The 22,856-nt window shown below is 41.0% G+C and overlaps 1 protein-coding gene across 2 annotated transcripts in view; it reads right to left on the minus strand.

The window, feature by feature from the left end:
* The window catches only part of ENOX2 (ecto-NOX disulfide-thiol exchanger 2), a 321,651-nt gene that overhangs the window by 42,354 nt on the left and 256,441 nt on the right, over positions 1-22,856 (minus strand). For both annotated transcript variants that reach the window (XM_063083160.1, XM_063083159.1), the window contains 3 exons: positions 22,489-22,695; positions 14,652-14,885; positions 3,793-4,005 (listed from right to left, as the gene is read on the minus strand). In XM_063083160.1, the coding sequence (XP_062939230.1) occupies positions 3,793-4,005; positions 14,652-14,885; positions 22,489-22,695 (654 nt within the window). The remainder of the gene's footprint in view (positions 1-3,792; positions 4,006-14,651; positions 14,886-22,488; positions 22,696-22,856) is intronic.

The following is a 22,856-nucleotide window of genomic DNA, read 5'->3' on the forward strand; positions in this document are numbered from 1 at the left end:
GAAACAATTAACAGAGTTAAAAGACAACCAACAGAGTGGGAGAAAATATTTGTAAAATATACATCTGACAAAGGATTAATATCCAGAATATATAAGGAACTCAAACAACTTTACAAGAAAAAAACAAGCAACCCAATTAAAAAATGGGCAAAAGAGCTAAGTAGGCATTTCTCTAAGGAAGATATACAAATGGCCAACAGACATATGAAAAAATGCTCAACATCACTCAGCATCCGGGAAATGCAGATCAAAACCACATTGAGATACCATCTAACCCCAGTTAGGATGGCTAAAATCCAAAAGACTCTGAATGATAAATGCTGGCGAGGTTGTGGAGAAAAAGGAACTCTCATACATTGTTGGTGGGACTGCAAAATGGTGCAGCCTCTATGGAAAATGGTATGGAGGTTCCTCAAACAATTGCAGATAGATCTACCATATGACCCAGCTATCCCACTGTTGGGAATATACCCAGAGGAATGGAAATCATCAAGTCGAAGGTATACCTGTTCCCCAACGTTCATCGCAGCACTCTTTACAATAGCCAAGAGTTGGAACCAGCCCAAATGTCCATCATTAGATGAGTGGATACAGAAAATGTGGTACATCTACACAATGGAATACTACTCAGCTGTAAAAACGAATGAAATACTGCCTTGCAACAACATGGATGGACCTTGAGAGAATTATATTAAGTGAAACAAGTCAGGCACAGAAAGAGAAATACCACATGTTCTCACTTATTGGTGGGAGCTAAAAATTAATATATAATTCACGCACACACACACACACACACACACACACACACACACACACAAAACCGGGGGTGGGGAAGAAGATATAACAACCACAATTACTTGAAGTTGATACGACAAGCAAACAGAGAGGACATTCTTGGGTCGAGGGGGGGAGGGAGGAGGGAGGGAGGTTTTGGTGATGGGGAGCAATAATCAGCCACAATGTATATCGACAAAATAAAATTAAAAAAAAAAAATAAAACATTACTTGAGAATTTATCTGATCTGTCTCATTTAAGAGACCTTGGGTAGGTTTGCAGTGGTATTTCTTTAATTAATTTACTATTATTTTTATATTCTAAGATGTGGAGCAGTTGGTAGGGAGGGGGAGAGGGGAAAGGGGAGATAGGGTCGGGTAAGGCGGGAGGGAGGCATGGTCAAGGTCTGTGGCACCCCCCCTCATTCTGGCAGGGGAGCCCAGGGGCCTCCTGGCAGTGGCTCAGGGGTCATCGCTGGACTGGATGCGGACGCTGGGGGTGGCATGGCTGAGGCCCTCAGTCCCCCACCACCCCGGCTCGGGAACCTGGAGCGCTACTGGCGATAGCTCCGTGATCCTCACTGGGCTAGATGCAGACATCAGGGGGGCATCGCTGAGGCCCTTTGGCCCCTCACTGCTCCAGCTTGGAAGCCCGGGGCACTTTTGGCAGTGGCCTGGTGGTCATTGCTGGGCTGGATGCAGACCTGGAGAGGCGTGGATGAGGCCTTTAGTCCTCCATCGACCCTGCTTCAGGAGCCTGGGGTGCTTCTGGCAGTGGCTCAGTGATTACCTCTGGGCTGGATGCAGATGTCAGGGGGCATGGCTGAGGCCCTCGACCCCCCACCACCTTGGCTTGGGAGCCTGGGGAACTTCTGTTGGTGGACTGGTGGTCATCACTGGGCTGGATGTGAATGTCGGGTGATGGGGCTGAGGTCCTTGGCCCCTACCACCTCTGCTTGGGAGCCTGGGGGCCTTCCAGCTGTGGCTTGGTCATCACTGAGCTGGATGCGGATGTTGGGGGAAGTGTGGCTGAGACCTTTGGCCCTCCTCCCACCCTGGCTTGGGAGCCCAGGGGGCCTCTGGTCCTTCTAGGTTTTACAGGTGTTTTTGTTGGTGTTAGACCTTTACTAGTTAATATCAGAACTTTGTTTTTAATGTGGACGTTTTTTTGTTTTTTCTTTCAGTTCTGTGTTGGGTTATTTGCTATTCCCATTACTTAAACTCTGCACTGGAACTAATTTGTTGACCTTTGGTTACTTCTAAAATGGGGGGAACTTCCTGTGGGAATCAGCACTTGAGCTCTGTGGTTGAGCTAAATTGCCACTTTGCTGCTGATTATCTGGGGAAGGCTTTTTGTACAGCTCAGATTTTTTTATGATATTTTCATATTTATTTATTTTATTTTATTTTATCAATATACAATGTAGTTGATTTTTGTGTCCCTTTACCAAATCCTCCTTCGCCCCTCCCTCTCCCCCCCTCCATCAATATCATATTTGTTAGCTTGTCTTAACAAGTTCAACGAATTGTGATTGTTGTGTCTTCCCCACCCCCCCATTTGTCTGGGTATTTACTTATTTTTAGCTCCCACAAATAAGTGAGAACATGTGATATTTCTCTTTCTGTACCTGACTTATTTCACTTAATATAATTTTTCTAAGTCCATCCATGTTGCTGCGAATGGCAGTATTTCATTCTTTTTTATAGCAGAGTAGGATAAGGAAACTGTGGTACAGCTCAGGTTTTAATAGTTGGCCTTGTAAGCACTTCCATGTCTTGTGAGTTCCAGTACACCTGGGTTGTGTGGAAACTCTGGTCTGGGCCTGAATCTTTTCAGCGAACTGCACCCCATGCAGTTCTATATTCTTGACCAGTCTCCTCTGAGTGGTCCTGTGCTGACTGGAGGGCAGATCAGCTGTCCATGCTGTGCCCCAATGTTTCCCTGGTGGGCCTGTCTTCCCCACCCTCTGTGTTCCAAACACTTCCCATGGTACGGGCCATGTGCTGGACTGCTGGTCCCTTGCTATGACTCACTGGCCTGTGAGTGGCTCCTTTTTTCAGTTGTCTGTGGCCCCTCACTCCTATGTGGGTCCACTGGAATCCTGTTAGTAGTCTTGCTGGCCTGGGGGCCACCAAGTCCCTCTTCCCCCCTGCAGCCTTCAAGCAACTTCATACGAAGGGCACAGCTTTGGCTTTTGCCAGCTCTTGCTCTGCGTGCTCACCAGGGCCAGTCTTGAAGTGGTCGGTGCTTGAAATGGTTGGAGCAGTCCTTTCTTTCTCTCCTTGTGGCTTCTCCTGCCTTCATGAATTCTGTAGGTCTCTCTTCCTTTTCCCCTGAGTTCTAGCGGTCCCAGCTTGGCTGCCATTGCTTTTTAATAGTTGTAAGTTGGTTGATTGTGAGAGAGGGTGACACCAGGTACCATCTATTCTGCCAACTTGATAGGAAGTCTGGTATTTCTTTTTAAAAATGGCCATTTCAGTGGCTTCTCAACCTGTCCCATTGTCTATGACATTCAGCAAATGTAGTGGAAGAAAAGAAACTAAATACGAAATGCAGAAGTAGCAAATTTGTTTTTATTCAATCATTTATGTAAAATATGATTACACTTATCACTAAAATAGAGGTCTTAAAAAGCATGTTACATGATGACAATGATGCAAATCTAAAGAAAATCTGCTTTAAAATGCTGATGTTATATCCTAACTTCAACAATAAAATATTCAACCCTTTTTTGAAGCCCAGGGCTGTAAAAGTGCATGATGTGGCCTGAGTATCAGTGTTTCTAAGGAGCTAAAGTAGATATACCAGAAAACATGAAAACAGGAGGTGCCCACATGTATCCTGTGAAACTGGATCTTGGGCATTTTGCAATATAAGGAGAACAGAGGCAGTGAAGAAGGGAGCCTTGCCCCTTGACACATGATGGCTCTGTAGGCCTGGGCTCCTATGTGGAGCCAAGTGATGGCTAAGTGAAAGTGGCCTCTCACCCTTGCAGCAAAACTCTAACTTCCACTCACATTGAATGAGAATTCCAGAAAGGGCCTGCTTGAACTTCTCCTTTGCTTCTTCCATTTCTTTCTCATGGGCAGCTTTCTCGTTCACCAGGCGGCGCACGTGGCTGTTGGCCGACTGGATCATAGAATAAAAGTTGTTGGCGCTGCGACGGTTCACCTCTCCTCGCTCTATCCAGGTGAGTAAGGTCTGCACAGCTTCTGAGAATTTGGAATCATCTGAAAAAAAAAAAGAGAATTTATCTTTAGAACTATTAAAGGTAACCAAATCTTGATGTGTTTTTCCAACATGCTGGCAAGGAGGTCACTGTGGCTTTTTGGCAGTGGTGGTTAAATGAATTGCTGAGGATGAGGAGCCATGTATGCACATATGTACACACACAGGCAGCAGGTGGGCAGACAGAAAGAATGAAAGTCTCAAAAAATAGTCAGATTGGTTGTGGTCTATGAAGAATTTTCAGAAAGAAAATTGTTTCTTCTTTCCTTAAAAAACTTTTCTGTACTGATATAGTTTTCGCATATTACAAATTTCTTAACCTGTATATGTGTGTGTGTGTGACAGAGAGAGAGAGAAGGAAAGGGTGGGGAGAGGTATGAATTAGTGAGGTGACTTTAGAATTCTACAATCCTGTGTTTTAATAAGAAAAAGCAAGCTTGAGTCCTGAGTTTAACATGAATTTGACAGTAACTTTACTCTGGATCCACAGAATTACAGTGTTGGAAGGAGTCTTGGGAGAGTTAAGTGGGTAATTCTTTTTTTTTTTTTATTGGTTAGGAATATTCATGGAGTACAAAGCCAATTGTCACCACTTGTACCTAAGATGTGATGGCCAGATCCATACTGGCATCATGCCTATTACTACAAATAGTGATTATACCCCATGTCCCCTACCCAATCATCCCCAACCTCCCTCTCATCCCCCTTTCCCCACTCTACTTTGTATACCTAGGTATGTTCTCTCCCTCTGCAAATCCAATGCACTACTGTGGTCTTTCTTTCCTTCCTTCTTTCTCTCTTAGCTCCCAATTATGAATGAGTACATGCAGTATTTATCCCTCTGTGCTTTGCTTATTTCATTCAAAATAAGTTTCTCCAAGCTCATCCATGTTGTTACAAATGGGAGAATTTCATTCTTTTTTATGGCTGAGTAGCATTCCATGGTGTATATATACCACAGTTTTCTTATCCAATGATCTATTGATGGACATTTAGGCTGGTTCCATATCTTGGCTATTGTAAACAGAGCTGCGATGAACATGGGAGTGCAGGTATCCCTTTGACATGATGATTTCCATTCCTTTGAGTATACACACAGAAGTGGAATTGCTGGATTGTATGGAAGATCTATCTGTAGTTGTTTAAAACCTCCATACTGTTTTCCATAGTGATTGTACTAATTTACAGTCCCACCAACAGTGCAGGAGTGTTCCCTTCTCTCCACACCCTTGCCAGCATTTGTTATTCAATGTCTTTTTGATTATAGCCAGTCTAACTGGGGTAGATGGTACCTCAATGTGCTTTTAATTTGCATTTCCCTGATGACTAGTGATGTCGAGCAGTTTTTCATGTACCTTTTGTGCATTTGTATGTCTTCCTTTGAAAAATGTCTATGCAGTTCCTTTGCCCATTTTTAAATTGGGTTATTTGTTTTTTGTTTGTTTTTTTTTACTGTGTAATTGCTTGAGTTCCTTGTATATTATGGATATTAATCCCGTGTCAGAAGCATTGTTAGCAAAAATTTTCACCCATCAAAATACCAATGACATTCTTCACAGAAATGGAAAAAAACAATCTCAACATTCATATGGAACAACAAAAGACCTCAAATACACAAAGCAATCCTGAGCAAAAAAAATAAAGCTGGAGGCATAACACTACCTGACTATATTAATCAAAACAGCAAAGCCGTTATTATAGCAAAGCTATAGTAACCAAAACAGCATGGTACTGGCATAAAAATAGACACTTGGACCATTGAAGCAGCATAGAGAACCCAGAAATCACCACTCAGCCTTACAGCCATCTGATATTTGACAAGGGCAACAAAAACCTACATTGGGGAAAAGATTGCCTCTTCAATAAGTGGTGCTGGGAAAATTGGATATCCATATGCAGAAAAATGAAACTAGAGATGCACCTCTCACCATATACTCAAATCAGCTCAAAATGGATTAAAGACTTAAGTATAAGACCAGAAACTGTAAAATTACTAAGGAAAAATTTAGGTGAAACACGTCAAGAACTAGGTCTGGGCACAGACTTTATGAACAAGAGCCTGAAAACACAAGCAACAAAAGAAAAAATAAACAAATGGGACTATATGAAAGTAAAAAGCTTCTGTACAGCAAAGGAAACAATCAACAGAGTGAAACGACAACCTAGAGAGTAAGTGAGTAATTCTTTAGGTATAAATGCTTACATCTTTGACTTTTTATAATATCACTCTTGCATCCAATCTACAGCCCCAGGCCTTCCACTCAGTCCCACTCGATATATTTTGATGCAATTCATTTTATTTCTATATTTCTCCACATCTTTTCTCTCTTGCCTAAGGAACCGTCCAAGTAGATTTCTGCAGCTAGTTTGGGGTTATTTTCTGATTTTAAGATAGTAGCACACTTTTCAAGATGGCGGTGGCTGTGGCGGCTGGCGCGGAGTAGCTGAGGTGGAAAAGGCGGCCACTGGGCCTCAGGCAGCCGGGAAACTTGTGGACCTTCCTCTCGCCATCTCTTAAGGGAGGACCGCTGCTGCTGGCCGGTCGTGGGGGGTGACTGCCACTTTGCCCCCGGCAGGAGAGGCCGCCTCATTTAAAGGCAACAGCTTTGAAGTGTGGAGCAGGAAAAGAACTGTTTCTTAGCTGCAAAAGCGAGTCTCGAAACAGGGAACTCGGCGCCAGGGCTGCTGTGGATGCAGCCAGGATCCGGGAGGCCGGGGCCGCGCTGAAGGTGGCCAGCTGCCCTAATCAGGATTCGCGGTTTCAGGCTGGCATTAAAGAAGATTCCTGGGAGCGCCCGAGCCACGCCACGACTGAACAGCCCGAGGCGGCAGCGGCCGAGAACGGGGAAGGCGGCAAACCAGAGACAGAGAGTGAGCGCCCGACCTGGCACAGCACTGTGAGTGACCCCTGGCACAGCTCTGTTCGGGGGGCGGATGCCCACCTGGCTCCTGCCTGCACCACCAGGCCACTCACCGCCCCGGGGCTGCCTCCATTTTCCCAGGTGCTAGCAGCTCCGCCCGGTTCGGCCATCACTGAGCCCTCCCACTTGCTTGGCCTGGCGCAGGGCTTTCCGGAGCCTGCGGGCCGGCCTCGCCTCCCACTCCCTCCACGGTTCTCTGGCGGGGCTGGTGGCGGGGAGCGTCCCCGGCCAGTGTTGGGAGGGCAAGGAAGTACAGGCGGGCCGACTGTCACTCCACCACACCCTGGACTCTGGCCCCCGGTAAACTCCCTGTTACTGGGAGGCAGATACCATCTCTGCGGCCACCAGTTTGGAAAAAACCCTAACGAATTTCTGGTTGGGAATAGTGTGGTAGGAGAGTTCCCAGGTCCGCTTGAACCTGCCGGAGAGCAGGCTGCAGGCGGGCGCTAGATTCGGTTTATACCGGGGGGATACAAAGGTGAACAAGACCCGAGAAAGATCTACATAGTGCTACAAAGGCACCCAGAGAGACCGGTCGTCTGTGCCTAGCAGAAACCTGGTAGACTTCCTGGGCGAGGCGGTGCCGAGCAGGGTCTTGAAGGCCCAGCTGATAGACGAGGGGTGCAGAAGACACGCCCCAGCCCAGCACAGTACGCACAGAGTGGGGAGACTGCGGCCAGGGAGGCGGAGACTCGACAGAAACCACACACCCGGTGGGGTCGCCACTGCATGATCTAACAGCCTGGGCCAGAGCACACGGAACAGGGAGAAGTCCTGCACAGGAAGTGAAAGCTCAACAGAGATCACACACCCTGTGGTACGTGATCCAGCAGCCCAGCAGAGTCCAAGCTGACCAGAAAGGTGGCTCCACGGAGAAGCCCAAGACCCGAGGCAACCACATACACAAGGCACTAGAGGCCAACTGAGCAGTCACAGAGGGAGCCATACGAAATTGGCAACCACAGCAACATCCTAGTTAGTCATTAGTCTCAAACCGGTGGACTGTGAAACCCCCTGCCACAATGAATAAACACCAAAAAAAAGATACCAGAAATACAAAAAATCAAGAAAGTACACCACCAAAAGTTAATAAATCTCAAACTCTAGATCCTATAGAACAAGAAGCCCTTGAAATGACTGACAAGGAATTTTGAGTGATAATTCTAAAGAAACTGAATGAGATACAAGAAAACTCAGCTAGACATCATGATGAAATGAGGAAAAGTATACAGGATCTGAAAGAGGAAATGTACAAGGAAATCAATGTCCTGAAAAAAAATGTAGCAGAACTTGCTGAACTGAAGAAGTTATTCAACGAAATAAAAAACAGAACGGAGAGTTTAACCAGCAGGCTTGTCGAAGTTGAAGAGAGAACCTCTGAACTTGAAGATGGGCTGTTTGAAATAACACAAGCAGACAAAAAGAAAGAAAAAAGAATCAAGGACATTGAAGAAAATCTGAGAGAGATATCAGACAACCTTAAGCGATCAAATATCCGAGTCATGGGTATTCCAGAAGGGGAGGAAAATGGAGATTCCATTGAAAACATATTCAACAAAATAGTGGCAGAAAACTTCCCAGGTATAGGAAAAATCACAGATCTTCAGATCCAGGAAGCTCAACGATCTCCAAACGTATTCAACCCAAAAAGACCTTCTCCAAGACATGTCATAGTCAAATTGGCAAAACTCAGAGACAAAGAGAGAATCTTAAAAGCTGCAAGAGAGAAGCGTCAAATCACCTATAAGGGAGCCCCAATCAGGTTAACATCAGACTTTTCATCACAAACCCTAAAAGCTAGAAAGGAATGGGATGATATTTTCAAAATACTAAAAGACAAAGATTGCCAGCCAAGAATACTTTACCCTGCAAGGCTATCCTTCCAAAATGAAGGGCAAATAGTATATTTCTCAGACAAACAAAAACTGCGGAAGTTCACAACCACACGACCACCCTTACAAGAAATCCTCAAGGGAGTACTGGGTTTGGTTCCTGAAAAATAACTACCACTGCCATAAAAACCCCAGAAAAATCTAAACCCACAAGTATAATAAAAATGGCATTCATGAAGAGAAAACAAGCTAACAAAAACACTATCTACAACCTAAGGAACCAACAAACACAGAAACCAAACAGTAAATCAGAAAGCAAGGAACAAAAGACACCTAAGACAACCAAACAACCATAAAATGCTAGGAATAAATCAACACCTTTCAATAACAACTCTTAATGTAAAAGGCTTAAATTCCCCAATTAAAAGACACAGACTGGCTGACTGGATCAAAAGGGAGGACCCAACTATATGCTGCCTACAAGAGACCCACCTCACCCATAAAGATTCACGCAGACTAAGAGTGAAAGGATGGAAAAAGATTTACCATGCAAACAGAAAAGAAAAACGAGCTGGAGTAGCTATTCTTATATCTGACAAAATAGACTTTAAACTAAAAACCATAAAAAGAGACAATGAGGGACACTACTTAATGATAAAAGGACTGATCCATCAAGAAGACATAACAATCATAAATATGTATGCACCCAATGTTGGAGCAGCCAGATGTATAAAACAAACTCTATTAGACCTAAAGAAGGAAATAGACACTAATACCATAATAGCAGGGGACCTGAACACCCCACTGTCAATATGAGACAGATCATCTAGGCAAAGAATCAGTAGAGAAACACAAGATCTAAACAAGACTCTAGACCAATTGGAATTGGCAGATATCTACAGAACATTCCACCCAACAAACTCAGAATATTCATTCTTCTCATCAGCACATGGATCATTCTCCAGGATAGATCACATATTAGGTCACAAATCAAGTCTCAATAAATTCAAAAAAATTGGAATTATCCCATGTATCTTCTCAGACCACAATGGATTAAAAGTAGAAATTAATAACAAACGAAACTCTGAAAACTATACAAACACATGGAAATTAAACAGCATTCTACTTAATGACATATGGGTCCAAGAAGAAATCAAGCAGGAAATCAAAAAATTTATTGAAACTAGTGAAAACAATGATACATCATACCAAAACTTGTGGAATACTGCAAAAGCAGTATTGAGGGGAAAATTTATTGCATTAAATGCTCACTTCAGAAGAATAGAAAGATGGCAAGTGAACAACCTAACACTTCACCTTAAAGAACTAGAAAAACAAGAACAATCCAAACCTAAAGTTAGCAGACGGAAAGAAATCATTAAGATCAGAGCAGAACTGAATGAAATTGAAAACCAAAAAGCAATTCAAAAGATCAACGAATCAAAAAGTTGGTTTTTTGAAAAGATAAATAAAATTGACAAACCATTAGCATGGCTAACAAAAAAAAGAGGAGAGAAGACTCAAATAATAAAAATTAGAAATGAAAAAGGCGATATTACAACTGATTCATCTGAAATACAAGGAATCATTCGAGACTACTATAAACAACTATACGCCAACAAATTTGAAAATCTGGAGGAAATGGATAAATTTCTGGACACACACAAGCTCCCAAAACTGAACCGTGAAGACGTAGAAAATTTGAACAGACCAATAACAATAAAGGAGATTGAAGCTGTTATCAGAAGGCTCCCAACAAAGAAAAGCCCAGGACCAGAGGGATTCACAGCAGAATTTTACCAAACATTCAAACAGGAATTGACACCGATTCTTTACAAACTATTCCAAAAGATTGAAACGGACGCAAATCTCCCAAACTCATTCTATGAAGCAAACATCATCCTGATACCAAAACCAGGTAAAGATATAACCAAAAAAGAAAACTACAGGCCAATATCCTTGATGAATATAGATGCAAAAATCCTCACTAAAATACTAGCAAACAGAATACAGCAACACATACGTAAAATTATTCATCACGATCAAGTGGGATTCATCCCAGGGATGCAAGGTTGGTTGAACATACGCAAATCAATAAACGTGATACACCATATTAACAAACTCAAACACAAGGACCATATGATCATCTCTATAGATGCTGAAAAAGCATTTGATAAAGTTCAGCACTCATTCATGACAAAGACCCTCTATAAGTTAGGTATAGAGGGAAAGTATCTCAACATCATTAAAGCCATATATGACAAACCCACTGCCAATATCATCCTGAATGGGGAAAAGCTGAAAGCTTTTCCTTTAAGAACAGGAACTAGACAAGGATGCCCACTCTCACCACTCCTATTCAACATAGTGTTGGAAGTACTAGCCAGAGCAATCAGAGAAGAGAAGGAAATAAAGGGCATCCAGATTGGAAAAGATGAAGTCAAACTGTCCCTGTTTGCAGATGACATGATCCTATATATCGAACAGCCTAAAACCTCTACAAAAAAACTCTTGGAATTGATAAATGATTTCAGCACAGTAGCAGGATACAAAATCAACACACAAAAATCAGTAGCATTTCTTTTCTCCAATAGTGAACATGCAGAAAGAGAAATCAAGAAAGCCTGCCCATTTACAATAGCCACCAAAAAAATAAAATACTTAGGAATTGAGTTAACCAAGGCGGTGAAAAATCTCTATAATGAGAACTACAAACCACTGCTGAGAGAAATTAGAGAGGATACAAGAAGATGGAAAGATATCCCATGCTCTTGGATTGGAAGAATCAACATAGTGAAAATGTCCATACTACCCAAAGTGATATACAAATTCAATGCAATCCCCATCAAAATTTCAAGGACATTTTTCTCAGAAATGGAAAAAACTATTCAGACATTTATATGGAACAATAAAAGACCACGCATAGCCAAAGCAATGCTGAACAAAAAAAATAAAGCTGGAGGCATAACACTACCTGACTTTAAGCTATACTACAAAGCTATAATAACCAAAACCGTATGGTACTGGCATAAAAACAGACACACTGACCAATGGAATAGAATAGAGAATCCAGAAATCAACCCAGACACTTACTGCCATCTGATCTTTGACAAAGGCACCAAGCCTATTCACTGGCGAAGGGACTGCCTCTTCAGCAAATGGTGCTGGGATAACTGGATATCCATATGCAGGAGAATGAAACTAGATCCATACCGTTCACCGTATACTAAAATCAACTCAAAATGGATTAAGGATTTAAATATACACCCTGAAACAATAAAACTTCTTAAAGAAAACATAGAAGAAACACTTCAGGAAATAGGACTGGGCACAGACTTCATGAATACGACCCCAAAAGCACGGGCAACCAAAGGAAAAATAAAGAAATGGGATTATATCAAACTAAAAAGCTTCTGCACAGCAAAAGAAACAATTAAAAGAGTTAAAAGACAACCAACAGAGTGGGAGAAAATATTTTCAAAATATACATCTGACAAAGGATTAATATCCAGAATATATAAGGAACTCAAACAACTTTACAAGAAGAAAACAAGCAACCCAATTAAAAAATGGGCAAAAGAGCTAAGTAGGCATTTCTCTACGGAAGATATCCAAATGGCCAACAGATATATGAAAAAATGCTCAACATCACTCAGCATCCGGGAAATGCAGATCAAAACCACATTGAGATACCATCTAACCCCAGTCAGGATGGCTAAAATCCAAAAGACTATGAACGATAAATGCTGGCGAGGCTGTGGAGAAAAAGGAACTCTCATACATTGTTGGTGGGACTGCAAAATGGTGCAGCCTCTATGGAAAATGGTATGGAGGTTCCTCAAACAATTGCAGATAGATCTACCATATGACCCAGCTATCCCACTGTTGGGAATATACCCAGAGGAATGGAAATCATCAAGTCGATGGTATACCTGTTCCCCAATGTTTATCGCAGCACTCTTTACAATAGCCAAGAGTTGTAACCAGCCCAAATGCCCATCATCAGATGAGTGGATACAGAAAATGTGGTACATCTACACAATGGAATACTACTCAGCTGTAAAAACGAATGAAATAATGCCATGTGCAACAACATGGGTGGACCTTGAGAGAATTATATTAAGTGAAACAAGTCAGGCACAGAAAGAGAAATACCACATGTTCTCACTTATGGGAGCTAAAAATTAATATATAAATTCACACACACACACACACACACACACACACACACACACACACACACACACACACAAAAACCGGGGGGGGGGGGAAGAAGATATAACAACCACAATTATTTGAAGTTGATATTACAAGCAAACAGAAAGGACATTGTTGGGGGGAGGGGGGGAGGGAGAAGGGAGGGAGGTTTTGGTGATGGGGAGCAATAATCAGCCACAATGTATATCGACAAAATAAAATTAAAAAAAAAATAAATAAATAAAAAAAATAAAAAACTAAGATAGTAGCACAGCTCTTCCAAACCTTTTGGTCCAGCTCCCAAAGAGGCATTTACACGTTCTGCTGTTAAAGACTCCTGAGAGGGAGAGTCCATTAGCATCCTGTTGAAGCCCCTTTCTAGGGCCTCACATCCTTCTCTGGCCAGAAACCCTTACGTCAAGTGGAAATATCTCTCAATTTGAACTTCTTGACTCTTGCCCTTTTTTCAGTGCAGACATATAACAAGAGGTCAGCCTCTCCTTCACAGTAGCTTTTCATTTCATTACTTGGATACAGTTATGTTAATGCTTTGCTTTTGCTTCTCTTGAGGACTACACAACCAGAAAACTCATTTTTTAATTGTTTTTAACTTAAACTCATTTGTTTGATGCCATGAGAATAGGCATCTTAGATCTGGCATCTTACCAATGCTTTTGGCTTTTCCAAGTTTTCAAAATGTACCATTATTTCTCTGTCTCTATTCTGGACTCTGTTTTATGCTTTTCCTGTACAGGAAGTCAAAATCAACCCAAAGGGATTTATCAGATTTCTTAAATGTGTGAATTCCTTAGGCTGTGTGGTGCAAAGAAGTTTGGTGAATGAGACTTATGTGGAAATTGGAATTAGCAGCATCTTGCTGAATCAAGAGCACAAGAAGCAGGGAAAATTCATTCCACTAGAGCTGGGTTGGTATCATCAATAAGATCAATGGGACACCAGCATTCATTCAATAAAGTCAACCACACTCAGAAACTGAGAAAGACTGGATTTGAGCAGACAGAAGACTAGGCAGGGCAATTAATGTTAAATTAGCTCTGAGAGTCAAGCAAGGGGAACAGGAATCAAAACTAAAGGGAAAGCAGTCTGATTTAGCGATGTCTAGAAGTTTCCACGGTCACTGTGTGAAATAAATTGGTTTTTTAAAGTGATTTAAAAAATCTTCTTTTAACTGGTGGTGGCTAAGTCTTTGAGTAATCTAAGAATGTACACTGTGACTACTTTCTGGGACTCTGTTTTCTTATCTTTAGAATGGGGATTTTACCAGAGTTTTTCAGGGTCACATACAGTGCGATCATCCTAATTTACTCATTTAATTTAGATATTAAAACTAACTTGTATCCACTAAAAAAGGGAGCACTCACAGGTCCCAAGTCATGGAGCATACTCCATGATGTAGAAAAGTGAGAAAAACCAATTTCTTCTCATTCACCTGATGTTTGGAGAGAAAAATGCCATCTCTTGAGATAATGAAGGGCCAGAGACATAGCTGGCAGGGACAAATTTCCTGGTGCTTCAGTTACTAGGTTCAACTCTCTATCTGCAAGGCTCCAACACAAGAAATGCTTAGATCCATTAGTGGGAAATTCAAAGGGTAACTGCCAACAGCACAATTATATCTGTTAAATTTCCCTAAAGAAAATAGTTTTTTTAATCATGAAGCTTGAGTGCCTTCTATACCTTTTAGTTTTTCAGCAACAATGCTGCATTCATGATCTGAATAGTGGACCACTGGGGGTGGGGATGGTGGGCGCAATCTTTCTTCTTCCATCCTTCTCCGGTGGCGCTCCTCTCGTGCTAGCATGCGCTGTTTACACTCCCACTCATACAGGTCATCTCGAGCCTGTGCAAAATCAACGTGCAGCCGGCCTGTGTCCTTCTTGTCAGTACTAGAGCCCAGGCGAATGCGGTAACCTAAGAGAGAGAGAGAGAGGTAGAGGGAGAAAGAGAACAAGAGCAGCCCAGTGAGTGAGCAACTGAAAGCACCTTTCTATGTTTAGTGTTTCAGATGCAGTTGCAGCAGCTCCGAGTGACCACATAACCCCAAATTCTCTCCCCACACCTAGCAAGGTGAATTATCAAAAGACTTGGATTGCAGTCTGATCTATGATAATAGTTTACTATTTTGGAGGTTGGGTCAGTCTTGTTCTCAGGAGTTCCATTCCTCCATCTGTTACCTTACCTCTGGTTGAGGGTGACTTTATGGGTAATGGTATCAAGAACGAACCTTACACGGCACCAAGGACTGGGAAGAATGGAGAAGGTAGCCCCAAACTATGGTGTCTTTGGATAACTTCAAGACTGTCAGTCATGTCATCACAGAAAATTTTGGTAAAACTTACCTGTATCACTCAGCATTTCCACCCCTAAAATTTCTTTCTAGGTGCATTTGGCAACTCTGAACCATTTTTTTTTTCTAGGAAAAAAATTAGATATGATGAGGAGTGCTGTATGACCCAGGCAATGTATAATTTGAAATCCTTAAGAAAAAGAGGTAGTGTGATTGTAATATAGTGTGGTACAGGACAAGGATTCAAAAAACTAGGATTCAACTCCCTACCTCCACTTTTTATGCCGGCTGTATTACCCAAGTCAATATCTCTTAACAAAAAGTAGAAAAAAATAATTTAAGTACTCTTTAAGTTTCAGGAACTGAGCTAGATACACACATACACGTTTATCTTATTTCATTTTCAGCACAAGCTTGCAGGGTAAACATTTTACCAAAGAGAAAATAGCATCAGAGAGGTTAGAAAGGTTAAGTGGCTTGCCCTGATTCAAACAACTAGCAAATGGTAGAGCTGGGATTTGAATCCAGGATGTTAGACTCCAAATCCATTGTGCTTTCCTCTGTTCCAACTTGTCTCCTAAGAATAATAGACAAACACAGACTTTTGCTTCTAGCTAAGATAGAGTGATGGGTTAGATTTATCCTGCTCTCTTAGACAATGAAAAATATGAACAAAATATATGAAACAATGGTTTTTAAGACACAGAACATCAGACCTTGAAGACAGTGACCACTGGGAGACAAGTACCCAATGAAGTGATGCCTATGATTGCCCCAGCTTATTGCCTGGAGAGTTTCCAGGTCTCAGCACAGGAAGGGGAACTCAGGCACAGTACGGTAGTCACCACAAGTTGAGGAGATTGAACTGTAAGTCTAGGGAGACTGGCAAATAGAGTTCATAAGGCAGAGTACCAGAAAGAAGAAAGCTACACAGAGAAAGAACTTCAGAGATCTGCAGAGGGTATTCCACTATTATTTAGCTGAGTATTGATATCTATGTGTGTGTATGGAAACTACCTGAGCATTAGAAGTAACAATCCCTGGAGCTCACACAGGGCTGGTAACAGTCAGCCAGAGCAGAAAAGTTCACACTTCACAGAATATTTGGTGATCAGAAGGGTTTTGCCTTAATAGTGGAGAAAAATTAGCCTTAGACTAAACTGCTCTGGTCCTACTAAACAAAGCTTGAAATGCAAGAACTGAAAGGACCAAAATTTTCTCAAGTTACTTAACTGCATTCCAGAACAAAGTTCAAGGGCCGGCCCCGTGGCGCACTCGGTAGAGTGCAGCGCTTGGGAGCGCAGCGGCGCTCCCACCACGGGTTCAGATCCTATATAAGGATGGCCGGTGCGCTCACTGGCTGAGCGCGGTGCGGGCGACACCAAGCCAAGGGTCATGATCCCCTTACCAGTCACAAAAAGACAAAAAAAAAAAAAAAAAAGAACAAAGTTCAAAAATAATTATAGGAATAAAAAATATGTCACCAAATAAGGTAAAATTCACAATGTCTGGTATTCAATAACAATTACCTGGTATGCAAAGAAGCAGGAAAATAGGACCCATAATAAGAATTTTAAAAATCAGTCGATCCAAACAGACCCAAAATTGACACAGATAACACAATTAATAGGTAAGGACATAAAATGACTATTAAAATTAGATTTCATATGCTCAAGACACTAGAGAAAAAATTGTGAACATATTAAGTAGAAACACAAAAGGTATTAAAAAAGAGCCAAAATCAAACTTCTAGAGATTTAAACTATAATGTCTAAGTAGAAAAGATAATCACTGGATAGGACTGGTGGCAAATTAGACAGTGCATATGTAAAAATTAATGAGCGTGGAGACACAGCAATAGAAGCTGTCCAAAATGAAATACAAAGGGGAAAAAGATTGGGGAAAAAAAAAAATGAACAGAGTACCAGTGAGCTGTGAGACAACTTCAAGAGGCCTAATATATGCCTAATTGGAGCCCTGAAAAGGAGGGGAGAAGGAAGGGAACAGAATAAATATTTGAAGAAATAAGGGGAAAATAATTTCCAAATGTGATGAAAACTCACAAATCCAAGAAGTTCTATGAACCTTAAACAAAAGAAACATGAAGGAAGTTATACCAAGGCACATCATAATCAAATTGCTCAACACCAGCCACAAACAGCATATCTTAAAAAAAACAGCCACAGACAAAAAGACACATTATGTACACAGAAACAAAGATAAGGATACCATCATATTTTTGCAGGAAATAATGCGAGCAAGAAGATAGTGAAACAACATCTGAGAGAGAGGGAAAAAACCTCAACAAGTATCAATGTAGAATTCTATATCCTGAAAAAATATATTTCAAAAAGAAAGGTGAAATAAATTCTTTTCCAAACATACAAATGCCAAAAGAAGTCATCAAGAGCAGACCTACACTACAAAAATCGTTGAAGGAAATTCAAGAATAGGGAAAAACACACTCAGTGGAAATCTGGATGTATACAAAGTAAGAAAGAGCATACATAATATATAACTCCATTTACATGAAGTTCTAGAAAATGCATACTAATCTGATAGAGCACAGGTAAGTGATTGCCTGAGGGGGCAGTAGAGAAGGGTAGGAGGAGGATGGGACTGCAAAAGGGACGTGAAGGAAGGTTTTGGGGGTGGTGGACATATTATTTTGTGTATTGGTGATGGTTTCACAGCTGTATGCCTATATCAAATACTATATAATTGTATTTTTAAAATATGTGAAGGTCATTATACATCAATTATTATACTTCAATAAAGCTGTTATAAAGAATAATGCCCAGCAACACTAAAACTGCCACATAATTCTTCATAAAGGAAGAAAAACATTTCATGAGCAAACTTTTCTAGGGCCCTTTACAGTTTACAATGCACTTGCACATCCATTCATCTTATTTGATCATCTGAGCCATCAGAAAAATGGGGCTGCTAATGATTACCTTGCCTATTCTCCCAGAATTGTGGAGAGGAACAAAAGAGGGGACGATATGAAAGCTCTGTGTAAACCTGACTGAATGTGCTACGATGCTATGGGGAAGGTGTGCTGTGCATGGTGGCAGCTCCCAAAAGTGATCCAATGCGAACAGAAAAAAATGATATTTCTACATTTTTCTAGCCCCTTTTCTAAGGGATTTTTGTTTCTTTTAACTGCATTCTTTTACAAGGTGAAATAACAGCTACCCCTTCAGGAGAGTTCTAGAACTTGTGAACTTTCAGGGGGCAGCGTTCAAATTTAAAGGGCAAATTTAGTTTTTTTCACACATCACTGATTGTGGTCCTCTTTCCTTTGGCAGCCCTGCGAATGTTTGCAGGAGGTGGCTTTTAACATAGAGCTGATTTCAGTGATGTTTAGATGGAAGCCTCCTGAGTAGCATGTCATTTTTTTGTGTACAACTAACTATTCAGGGCTCCTCGAGACCTTCAAGTTCTTATTAAAGTTGTCTACTGTGAAATGCTCTGTTGTCATTGCTAAGTGCTGTCAAATCTTCAGTAGTTAGATTCTATAGCACTTAGCAACTCTAATAAGAGTATTCTACATCTACGTCCTCCTCTCTTTCCCCATGTTACTAGCCTACTCTTCCAAACCCTTGTTACCTTTTCCCTGGTCTACTGCAACAGGCTTCTAACTGACCTCCTCTCTTCCTTTCTCTTCTCTCCTCTAATCCATTTTTACACAGAGCTGTCAGATTAATCTTTCAGAAACAATCATCCTCCTTGTTCAAATTTCTTCAACAATTTCCTATTACCCAAGGAGTAAAGATCGAACTGTCAAGCCTTTTAAATTGTGCTAACAACTGATGTTTTCCCTCTTCTTCTCATGTCTACTTAGTGCACAAACCACTACTTACTGTTTCCTGAATGTTTGCTAAAGCCTACCACCTTTGTACCTTTACTCATGCTGTTTCTATGCCCCACTGTCCACAAGCAAATGCTTTCTCTTTCTCTTTGTCAAAGACTTGGTCCAAATGCTACTTTTCTAGATACCCCCAGTTAAAAGTCAGAAATACTCTCTCTTTCTCTTTCTTTCTCTCCCACCCTCCCTCCCCTACAGCACTTATAACTTTCAATCTGTTATTGTTATTAGCAGTGAGTGCATCTTACCAGTGTCTTGAGTAATGCTTGGCACTGAATAAAAGTTTCTTTCATAAATGAATACTAACCCTAAGTTCATTAAGGAGAAGAAATAGGTTTTACTCATTTTCTACTCTTCATAGCATCTAGCACAATAGTTTACACAAAGAAGATGTCCAATAAGTGCCTATTACATGAATGAAGATGCTGCCATCATAAAATGCCTAGCACTTGGACACAATTCTTCCAAACCATTACTCTTAGGCAAGGGAAATAGTTAATTGTTCTTTGTCCTTTCCAATTACACTGTCTTCTTCCTTCTAGTATATTTGTCCACTGCCCCAAAAAGAACAGTATCAATTCAAAATAAGCAAAAGATTAGCTATGAAACTTAATCTTGAAACTAACTTGAAATGCAAGGGGCTTTACTTTATAATCCTCATCAGAAATAATTTCAATTACAATTCCTTGCCTCGGTTGCCCCAAATCTAAACTTTCACCATGAACAGATTTTATGCAGGACTATAGTTCTTACAATCTCCACTTTAACAACTGTACTAAATAAGTTACTATCACTTCAGTATTAGACTAATGTTATAGTTGGTTAACTTATCTCCCAGTCACCACACCTTGCCTCAGTATGTCTTCTACCCAGAAGTAATATTTCTAAAATGTAAATCAGATTGTACACTCTATTCCTTAAGATTCTCCAGTGGTTTCCAGAATAAAACTCATTTACCATAGTTTATAGGGCCCATCATGATTTGGTGTTGCCTGCCTCTCAGACTGTAATTCCTTCTACCAACCTTCTCTCATTTACTCTGCTCCAGTCATGCTAACCTTCTATCCTCTGCTTGAACATGCCAAGTCCATTTTCATCTCTGGGCCTTTGGCTTGCTGTTTCTTATTTTGGAATGCTCTTCCCCAAGATGTTCACATGGCAATCTCTCTTCATATTGTTTAGGCCTCAGTTCAAATGTCAGAGAAGACTTCCTTTCCTAACAACCCTAGGTACATTCTCCTTTTTAATCTTCTTCAGAGTTCTTATCAGATATTAACTCCTTTACTCATTTACATATACAGTCATTCACCACAAAATGATGCTTTAGTCAATGACGGACCACATATACCACAGTGGTCCCACAAGATTGTAAAGGAGCTGAAAAATTCCTGTTGCCTAGTGATGTCATAGCTGTCAATAATGTTGTAGTGTGATGCATTAGGTATTTGTGGTGATGCTGGTGTAATCAAACCTATTGCACTGCTATTTTAGAAACAGAAAAAAGCTTACAGAATAAGGATACAAAGAAATACAATATTTTTTTGAAATAAAATATTTGTGTACCAGCTGTATAATGTATGCTTTAAGCTAAGCGTTACTACAAAAGACTCAAAAAGTTTTTAAAAAATTAAAAGTTTATAAAGTAAAAAAGTAAGAGTAAGCTAAGGTTAATTTCTTATTGAAGAAAACTAATTTTTATAAATTTAGTGTAGCCTAAGTGTAAGTGTTTATAAAATCTACAGCAGTATATGGCAATGTCCTAGTCCTTCACATTCACTCACCACTCACTCACTGACACTCACAAAGAGCAACTTCCAGTCCTGCAAGCTCCATTCATTGTAAGTGCCTGTTAAGTTGAGTTTGGCTCAATGTGGCCTCTGTACTTTGGTAATAAAATCTGGCTCAAAGCAGCCTCTGTACACAGTGAACTGTATCCTAGCTTAATGTGTAAACAAGTTGTAACCTAATCTAGGAGTATACCCTTGTAATCAAGTAACTGAGTCTCAGCCAATCATAGTAGCTGAACCCTCAGCCAGTCCTAGGCTAAAAGCTGCCAAATTATGTCCAAATAAGGCACACACCAAACTATACCAATTGGTTAATCTCTGTATGTTATTTTCTGGGTTTTTTTTTTTTTTTGTTGTTGTTATAAATACAGGGCCCCATGTTGTAGGTAGGGGCATTCTGAACCATCTTAGGTCTGGAATGCTGCCTGCCTGGTTGTAGAACCTTTTTCTTGCTCAAATAAACTTTGTTAAATTTAACATGTCTTAGGTTTTCTTTAACATGCTCTATACAGGTGTACATTTTTTTTTTTTTTATCTTTTATGCCATATTTTTACTGTATCTTTCTAAAGCTTAGTTTAGACACACAAATACTTACCACTTACCAGTGTGTTACAAATGCCTACAATATTCAGTAGAGTATAGGTTTGCAGCCTAGGAACAATAGGCTATACCATACAACCTAGGTGTGTAGTAGGCTATACCATCTGGGTTTGTGGAAGTGAACTCTATGATGTTTACATGATGATGAAATCACCTAACGACACGTTTCTCAGAATGTGGCCCTGTTGTTAAGCCATGCATGACTATATATTATATTTTGCCATCCCCAGAATGTGATATCCTTGATGGCAGGAAGTCTATCCATCTTGGCTTTTGCAGTATTCCAAGCAACCTAGCATTCTGCCTACCAGTTAAATATTTGATAACTGACTGACTTCCATGACTATTTTTGAGTATCTACTTTGTGCCAGGTTATGTGCCAGGTGCTGGGGAGTCAACATTAAATAAGACACAGTCCCAGCCCTTAAGGAGTACACTCTGGTGGGGGAGACAGATGTGGAAAGAGACAGTTAGGAGGAAGCACCAAGCACTGAGGAAGGGGTGCCTAGACCAGGCGGGACAGAGTGAGGTGGTTAAGTCAGAGAAAGCTTTCTGGAGCAGGTTATGTTTGAGCTGGATCTTCAGGGGAGTGAAGATGTGTGTGTGGTGGGTGGGGATGGAATAAGTAATTCTAATCCAAGGAAAAGGCATAAAACACCATGGCACATGCTGGGAAGTAGAATTTATTTAGTGAGGTTGGGACAAACATTGGGAAATGATGCTGAGAGGTAGAGCAGATAATCAAAGCCTTTAGATACCCCATGTAAGGAGTTTGGAGTTATCCCATAGATTGGAAGCTACTGAAAAGCTTTAAAGGAAGAAGTTAGGTGGTAACACGCACTTTCCATCTCTGAAGGCAAGAGGGGGTAACTTTAAGCTTAAACTTTAGCTGCTGTAGATGCAAATACTCTGATCCACAATTTCTGTGTTGTGCCTGGTGGGCACAGTCTCCATATCTAAATACCTACCAGACAGATAAAGGGCTTTGTCCACCATGTACTCCTCAGCAAAGCGAATGTGACAGAAGTTCTTTTTGCTTTTCCGAATAGCAATGATCTCTCCACACTGTTCAAACACTTCCACAATGATCTGTTCTGTCCCATTTTCAGGCAGGCCTCCCACAAATACTGTTTTGCATCCTGGTGGTCTTTCTCGGGTTGCAGGGGGCGGAAGATCTAAGCGTAACAGCAAAAGCATTTGAAATTAAGATGTTTGCTTGAGATAGACCTCTTAGAAACCTAACATTTCCGAGAGATAACCCTACTGTCTCCATCAAACTTTTGCCTAAGAATGCCAGAAGTATGTGGCCTCCAAGGTGTTTATCTCTGCTCCACAG

Source organism: Cynocephalus volans, chromosome X (assembly GCF_027409185.1).
Source record: "Cynocephalus volans isolate mCynVol1 chromosome X, mCynVol1.pri, whole genome shotgun sequence".
NCBI classification, from domain to species: Eukaryota; Metazoa; Chordata; class Mammalia; order Dermoptera; family Cynocephalidae; genus Cynocephalus; species Cynocephalus volans.